At 40.8% G+C, this 8,895-nt stretch overlaps 1 protein-coding gene across 1 annotated transcript; it reads right to left on the reverse strand.

Moving 5' to 3' along the window:
- Positions 1-5,046: 5,046 nt before the first annotated feature.
- EFE (ethylene-forming enzyme) lies at positions 5,047-8,675 on the reverse strand. Its single transcript, XM_077358624.1, has 4 exons — positions 8,409-8,675; positions 7,336-7,562; positions 6,304-6,637; positions 5,047-5,569 (listed from the first exon to the last, which is right to left on the reverse strand). Exons 1-4 carry the CDS (start codon positions 8,511-8,513, stop codon positions 5,276-5,278), a joined length of 960 nt encoding a protein of 319 aa, XP_077214739.1. The 5' UTR covers positions 8,514-8,675; the 3' UTR covers positions 5,047-5,275.
- Between the last annotated feature and the right edge of the window lie 220 nt (positions 8,676-8,895).

Raw genomic sequence — 8,895 nt, forward strand, 5'->3', positions numbered from 1 at the left:
TCTTGGAGCATACATGAACAGAGCAACCTGAATCTATAATCCACTCATCATGAGAAGTGTGATTACCTAAGGAGACTGTGAGAATGTCTCCAAACACTTCGCTCTGCTCATCTGTCACCACCACAGTATTCATAGCACCATTGTCCACCTGGTCAGCTCGCTTTGAACAATCCCGCTTGATGTGGCCATATTCTTTGCAACGGTAACATTGCACACCCTTTCTGCCAACCCTGGATCTTGACCTGCCTTTTCCTGATCCCCTGTCAAACGACCTTCCTCTTTGATTCTCACCATAAAACCAACCCTTGTTCTTCACTTACACCAAGAACATGTTTCTTCCGCATCTCATTCGATAAGAGTGATGTTGTGACTTCCTCCAACTTTATCGTATCCTTACCATACAATAAAGTCATCACCAAGTTGTCATACGAATCAGGAAGAGAAGTAAGAAGGAAAAATGCCTTGTCTTCTTCCTTCAACTTTTCTTCTACCTCGTGGAGCTGATCCACAAGCCTGTTGAACACCGTAATCTGTTCCAGAAGATCCCCGCCTTCCTGCATCTTCAGCCCGTACAATTGCCGCTTCAGATACAACCGGTTGGCCACACTTTTTGACATATAAAGTTTTTCCAACTTATCTCATAATTTAGGCACATCTTCTTCTTCCATAACGTTAAACATAACGCTATCTGCCAGACATTGTCGAATCTTGCTGACCTCCTTCGACTCAATGTCTTCCCACTCGGCATCCGTCATTTTCTCCGGCTTCCCATCATTTCCCTTCAACGCCTTAGACAAGCCCTGTTGAACTAGGATGTCCTTCACCCTCATCTACCATAGCGTGAAACTTCCCTTTCCGTCAAATCTGTCAATGTTGAATTGAGTAGAACTTGATTTTATCGTCATCTCAGATTACTCATCTCTTCATGGTGTAGCGCTCCATCTCGAACGAGAATCTTTCTTGGACAATCTTTCTACTCCCAAAAATCACTCTAACCGCGATCCAACCACAACACCCACGATCACTCCACCCGGCCTCGACGATCGCTCCACCTGAGCTCTGATACCACTTGTTGGGGAAATCCGCCGGACAATCCAATCCGATCGTTCACAAATTAAATGGAAAGATAAAAGTAATAAACAAGCCACAAGATGAACACCAAGATTTTACGTGGTTCGACAAAGCCTTCTCCACGGGCAAGAAACACGATCTTCCACTATGAGAAAAACAATATACAAGGATTACAATGGATTAATCTCAAACCCACAAACCCGCAACCCTTTCCTTGCTCTCTCAAACCCAAGACCGCACACAAGAGAAATCCGAGAAAACCCAAGAGGAACCAAAGAAACCTGAGAAAAAAAAACCTTTTTCTTCTTTCTTCTTATCTCTCTTTTTCTCTCTCACCCATAGGGTAGCCGTCACACCCCAAGCCTCTCGCTCGTCCTCTCTAGCTTTCCTTCTCACAAGAGAAAACCCACTCTCTTTTGGTTTTTAGGTTTTCCCCAAAACCTAAAAAAGTAGCTTTCCTTTTTGCCTCTTGCCTTCCCCCCCCCCCCCCCCCCCCCCCCCAAGCCACCTACGGTGGGTGGGAAATAAGGCAACTTTCCAACAATCTTAAATTGACTTCCTATGTGTCCTTCCCTCTACTTTCTCTCTCTAACCCAGAGGAGAGAGAAAGACACATGGGGAGTCGATTTAAGATATTGGGGAGTCAATTTATCACTGCTCTTTTCTTATTGTGTTGTTTATAGCTTTAATTAAATAGCAGTGCCATTATAAAAGATAAAAGTGGACATTTAATTTTCTAATGCATTATGTCTATATGGGGGTTGCTATATTTAAATGACATCCACCTCCCCCCCCCCCCCCCCCCCCCCCTTCTCTCTCCATTAAGGAATGAGTAAATGCATGTCAATTAATATCTCCTTTATATACTGTAAACCTAATGTAATGCCATATATTTGTAGGGAATTTCTTTGTGACTGACTTTTGCAAGAGAGAATAGGCTACACAGGTTCACTTTTAGCAGCTTTTGTCTTGTTCATTTAATTTATCTGGGGTGGTTGTTCTCTTGTGCAAAAGTCAGCCACAAAATGCCTTTCCGCAAAATTCCCTAGCAAATCCCTTCCAACTTAATAATATCTCTCTAAAAAGATTAAAAAAATAAAATAAATAAGACTACATTTTATAACAAGAGGAATGCTAAACCAATGGGCACCCTTGCAAATGGATCCACATCACCAACAACACTTATAATGGAACTAAAAAAATGCAAAATTAAAGCCATTATAAATGTGGTTAGTTGACGTGAATACAATGGAGCACCTTTGCAGAGCTGTCTTTAATTTTGCATTTGTTTTACTTCCACGGAGCTCTCTTGTCTCCAATCAGAAGACCAATACCACCTCAAGCTTTGAATTCATACCTCCAACAAAAGGCCTAGAAGGAAATCTCATAATAGACCTCGATCAAGAGGAAATCACAGAAGTTGAATACAAATGGGAAAATAGCTTGGTGGGCTATTTCCTTGGCAAAAGGCCGTATTTCATGGCATTAAGGGAAAATGTTACGAAAAAAGTGGAAGCTCAACGGAGATCTCCACCTATACGCCCTACACAAAAGTTTCTTCTTGTTTAAATTTTGCTGCCCAGAGGACTGCACCCAAGTGTTGGAAGCCAACAATCACACATATGCTGGAAGACCCCTTGTCTTGAGAAAATGGACGCCAAATCTATCCCTAAAGCGACTTAATCTCACCTTGATCCCGATATAGTTTAGACAACCTGGGCTACCTTTGCAATTTTGAGTCCTAAAGGAATCAATAAGACTGGAAGTGGAATAAGAACTCCTTTGTTTATGGACACCCAAACCTCAGAATCCTTCATGTCAAGCTATGCTCGACTTTGCATAGAAATTGAAGCTGATGCCATACTTCCAGAGAAGATCTCCATCAAAACCCCAAAGAGTGCCCAATCAATAGGTTGCTTACAAGTGGAAACCTGATGCAGGTGCATCTAGCCCGATGACCGGTCGAGGAAGAAAGTTTCATAATTCTAAGAATCAGAAAGGTAAGCCAAAGGCCGGATCAGACCAAAGGCAAGAAAATTCTAATCAAGGGGAAGCCTCAAGCAGTCATGGTTCTGAGAAACAGCCTCGGAACAAGGGACAAAAATGGATGTGCTACAATTGTCGTAAACCGGGCCACTTTACTAGGAATTGCTATGCACCAAAGAAGCAGAATGAGAAAGTTAATTCTGCAACTTTTGAAGATTCCCAAAAGGTTGATAGCGACGAGGAGTGGTGTTCTCTTCTCCCATCGCGGAACAGCAAACGATGTGTGTGAAGTTGCTCTTACAACTACAGAGGTCGTAGATGTCGCTAATTTGGTGGACACGAGCAATGGTGACTGAACAATTAATTCGGAATGTTCGAGTCACGTGACAGACATTCTGTTCGACAGTGATTCTAGATGGGGCGATGCTGAATCTACAGAACCACAGGAGGAGGTGATGTCTAGAGAAGAAAGCTCAAAAATTCCAAAGTCTGAAGCTGTGGCATATGTAGCAACATCAGTTCAGGAAGTCGGTATTTCTGAACCTACGTCTTTTGAAGAAGCCCAAGGTGTTCCTAAATGGGAGGAAGCAATGGAAGATAAGATCCTGAGATCCTAGCCTTGAAGAAGAATGAAACATGGGATCTGGCTCCACTACCTAGTGGAGTGTCACCTGTTTCATGTAAGTGGGTGTACAATGTAAAGACCAAAGCGGATGGTTCGGTAGAAAGGTTCAAGGCGAGACTTGTTGCTCGATGATTCTCTCAGAAGTATGGGCTTGATTATGATGAGACGTTCAGTCCAGTAACCAAAATCACTACGGTACGTGTGCTTATTGCCCTTACTGCTTGTAAAGGGTGGAAGTTATGGCAGATGGGCGTGAAGAATGCATTCTTGCATGGTGAATTGGATCGAGAAATTTTCATGGGGCAACCCAAGGGGTTTGAGAGTATCAAGAATCTGCAATACGTGTGCAAGTTGCGGAAGGTTTTTAATGGGCCGAATCAAGCTCTGAGAGCATGGTACGGTGAGATAACGAAGTTTCATGATGCTTTCGAAGGGTTGAGCTACATGAAGTTTTTGAAGTACAAAAGGAAATTGGCGTGACCAATAGAGAGTCGGCGCTGAGAGGGAGTGTTGAGAGTCATCGCCGTCTCTACACGAGTGCCGGAGGGGCCTGGCCAGCGCGGCATGTTGCGGGCCCACACAGGTAGCCGAGCCCTAGTTTAAAGGGTTTTCAGTAGGAAGAAAATAATCACAAAAGTGGTCATGGACCGTTTTGGAGTTATTTTAGAATTGTAGTTGAAATAGGATTTCATGTTTTGGTGGATTCCTATAGGTAGAAGTAGAATAGGACTTTAACTTTTGGTTGTAGTTAGTCTCTAGAAAGGGATGAGAGAGACAAGCCGAGTACAGAAAGGGGAAAACGTGAACAGACGTTTTTAAACTTTAATTCAGAAAATTCAATAAAATGAAATACATAAAATCTAATGAAATTCTAATACATATCCCAAACCTTTCTTCCTATGCTATTCACTGCTTTGGTTTGTCCATGGAAGTGGCCGATTAGCTTTCTTCCTCTAGAAGAGTCGGGTGTACCCTCTAGGATGGAGAAAATCTATCAGGAAAGATATCATAGTTCACACGTGTTGCTCCTCTATGGTGGGTCGAGATTGTCTATGTTACTACTGCGTGAAGGGGGATATTCCATGCGAAATCAAATATTCCACATCGAAAAGTGAATGGATGTGGATGGGCTTAGATGGACTTGGGCACCCTCCTCTTTAACGGCTAGCTTTTAAGTGAGTTGTACCCTGGGCCCGACACGCGTGATAGGGTAAAAGATTATGTGCAAATAACATTAAGTTCTTTGTGGTGATAAATACACTCTTTTTCTCTATTTATTGACTCTAGCAGCTCCCAATTAGATATTACTTCCCAAACAGAAAAAAACTAAAAGCAATCATCTTCTCAACCAGAGACATAGAATGTAAGAGAAATAAAGGAAAGACCTCTAAAGTAATTAATATATATACCGTGCACCCACAACAATAAGATAATAAATGTTGGTCACTTTCTACACATGATAAAGATCCACACCACATGGTAGATGGTCCCATTTCCAACTAAAACACAAACCACACAAACGTAAAACTCACACCCGAAAACCACCTAAAGATAATAATTTTCTCTTAATTATAACAATAATAGATAACTTTCCTAAACAGTGGCAATTGGACCACCCAAATTAACTGTTTCCATGTTCTTCATGGTCTCGAACCGTGGCTCCTTGGCTTGGAACTTCTGACCAGCGTAGATCTTCATGTAATCTTCGAATACAAATTTTGGGTAGACTTCACTACATTCTTCTGCTTCTTTCTTCACTAGCGAGGGTGCGGGGAAGATGATGGCGTCGCTCCCAGGGTTGTAGAATGAAGCGATCGACATTCGGTTGCCGTCCGTTTGAGCCAGCACGCGGTGCATCACACTCTTGTATTTTCCATTGGTAATCACCTGGTTAAATTAATCCAATGTGATCAAATGAGTTATGATAATGGATTGAAGAACAATCAATCCTAATGGAAAACAAGAGATTAATAAGAACAAAGAAAAATTTTCATTTCCTTAAAAAGATGTCTATAATATGCGGTTGAGCCTCTAGCTCAATTGGTAAAGACTACAATTCTTCCATTTGAGGTAGGAGGTTCAATCCCTGTCTCACCTTACAAATATAAAAGTTGTTCATTATATCATTGATTGGCCACATTTAAGGAAGAGACAATAAAACCCTGTTTCAATCTTGGGTGCCTTTGCATTTTATTTATGCATAACTACCTATGAAAAACTACTAAAGCTACCTATATTTGAATGCCTAATCACCTTAATGATCCAATGGCCAGATTTTTCTAGATCCAATCTACCACCCTAATGATCCAACGATCAGATCTTTCTAGATCCAATCTAATATATTCTAACCTGCAAGAGATTGTTTCACTTCTGCAACTAAGTGGGTCACGAGATATCAGCCTTTCACCTTTTTGTGAAGGGCCGAGATTACGATGCACTTAGTCACGACAGAGGTGAAACAACCACTACTTGCAAATGATAGTTATAGTTGTTCTAAAATTATGTGGTTACTGACTTTTAAAGAGGACTAATGTCCTATTAACAAAACAAGATCAAATTATAATAATCATATATAAAAATAATGATTATAATAGTTATAGAGAGCAGGATTAGGGCAAGACCTCAAGTTGGTCACCGAGGTTGATTACGATGGAGTGACGCATTGGGGGAACGTCGACCCATTGATCGCCTTTGAGGAGCTGGAGCCCACTGACTCGATCATCCTGGAAGAGAAGGATGATACCGCCTGCATCGGTGTGGGCCCGCAACCCGTTGATCAACTCGGGGCGTGGGCATGGAGGGTAGTTGCTCACCTTGGTCCCAAAGGTTGGGCCATTGGATCCACAAAAGGCCTTCTTCAAGTAACCCTTCTCTAGCCCAAGATTCTCACATAGCAAGTCTAATAGCTCTTCTGCTAGTTTCTCCAATTTCACCACAAATTCCTTCATTGTCTTCCTACAATTCACAAACAAACCAACATACACACACAAATTAAATCTCGTAAGAAAAAAAAATTTGCATGGACTTTGCAACTGCCTACTTCAATTCCATTAATTGGTCAACAGCTTTTCACTAAATTATCACATTGAATGCCATGGTTTCAAACAATGTAGCTTTCTGTTGGTCTTCACAGAAGAATTAAATAGAAAGGGAAGATTTTGGGGAGGGGAGGGGAGGGGAATGGAATCACTAACAAGTGGGTAGGAGAAAATAAAATAATGGAAAATTAGGCAATTTTATGACCTATTTCTTATTTAAACTCTCACAGACATGGGTACATTAGAAGCCTCACAGGCCTTTCATTTCCCTAAAGGTGTGTTTGGATTATCGGAATCAGGTGCTGGAATCGGGATCTGATTACAATTCTGCCTGATTCTAGCGTTTGGTTAAATGAATCAGGGGGTGAAAGTAACATCTGGTGAAATTAGAAGGGGAAAATGCTGGATCTGTTTCCTGCCCCAAGATGTGGTATTTTGATTCACCCAATTTAGAATGGACTTTTTTTCTGAATTTTTCGAATTAAAAATTTTACTTTAATTTCTTTCTCATTCTATTTAAGGGAGAATCGGAATAGGAATCAGAATTCCGATTCCTGTTTTTTGCCTGTGAAAATCAGACACCCAAAAGATCAAAGTAGCAAGTGTTAATTTTACCTATAATCATCAGTAAGATCAGGGATCTCAGACATATTTGAGACTGGGAGATGGCGCAAGAAGAAGGTACTCTCCCAATCAACGTCTTTGATGTCTGTTTGGGCTCCTTCCAGAGCCTTCGTTGCCATGGATTCCTTAAAACGCGCCTCCATGCATTTCCTGTAATGGTCCTTCGTCAACCTCTCTACCTCGTCCATAAACTCCGGCGAGATCCCATGATTCACAAGCTTCAAGTACAAATATACAAAACCCATTAGACCATGTACAAAAATTACCACAGTTTTGTCTAGTGTAGAACTTTAGTGAATTACCTTAAAAAAATTTACTATAGTTTTTCCTTAAATCATATTTCGATTTTTGTCTAGTGTAGAACTGTTTTAAATTAGTTTTGAGTCCCGTCTAGATGGGTTTGTCAAAACCAAGTGTATGCTCTTGTAAATATTAATAAAAATTTTGGATCTCCAGGGCCTTTTTTTTTTTTTTTTTTTTGTTTGAACCCGGAATTTATCAATAAGAAAGGAAAAGTTAGAGAAGGACGACATAGAACTGGTCCAACCGGGGCCTTAGTACACAATTCCGGTTAAAAAAACATGTACAAAAAATCTACAAAAAGAAGCTATATTTTTGGGGGTCATGAACTCAAAAACTCAGACTCGGGTCGAGTGAAGCTAAACTCAAATGAGTCACAGGTGATTAAATAAAAACTTTTGTACACTTGTCTATTAACATAAGGTAAGAACCAAAGGCATGACCGACCCGAGTTCACTCCCAGGCCAGGACAAGAACATAGCAGAATAAGGAAACTCCAAAATGAAAAATACATGGATTCAAATCACTGGGGGGCCTCTTCCTCTCCTTAGAGATTCAAGAAGAAGGAAACACACTTGAAGCAATTGAAGAGATGGACCGCTCATCTCTCAGAACGAGTCACGGGTGAGTCAATAAAAACTTTAAGTACTTGGGAATGGACGAGTTTTATCACTATTAGAGGGATCAATTCTACCCTTACATATCAAAACAACAGCCCCCACAGAAAATCTTATGGGTTTTTTTTCTTAATCTATTTTTGTTACCTCAAAGAAGCCCCAGTTCTCACAAGCATCTCTTATCTTCTCCATGACTACTCCTCTCTCTTCTCCTTCTAACTTCTCCATGTTGATGATAGGGAAACACTCCATTCTGTCTCTCTCTCTCTCTCTAGCTCTTTGTGTGTTTATCTATCTATGTCCTTTTGGGTGGGGGAAGTGGCAATTTATAGGCGTTTGAGTAGTAGGAAAGAAGAGAAAAAGTGAAACAGAGAAAAGGGTATCTTTTTTTTAAAAATTTTGCAAAAGGGTTTCTATGTTTATCAACAAGAACAAGTACTAGTGGAGAAGGCATGGGGATGGAATGTAAGCTTTGTAAACCCTACCATCTTGTCTTTTCTCAGCTTTCACCTTTGGGTGGGGACCTAGTAGACTTACTATTTTCCCCCAACTCTTCAGCTTGCTTTTTTTTATTTTCAGAAAACTATATATATGGGTAGTTGCTTTTAATTTTCTGATGAATTTATGGGTGCTT

Source organism: Tasmannia lanceolata, unplaced genomic scaffold, assembly GCF_043159265.1.
Source record: "Tasmannia lanceolata isolate RefF3 unplaced genomic scaffold, GAP_Taslan_0.1 ptg000018l, whole genome shotgun sequence".
NCBI classification, from domain to species: domain Eukaryota; kingdom Viridiplantae; phylum Streptophyta; class Magnoliopsida; order Canellales; family Winteraceae; genus Tasmannia; species Tasmannia lanceolata.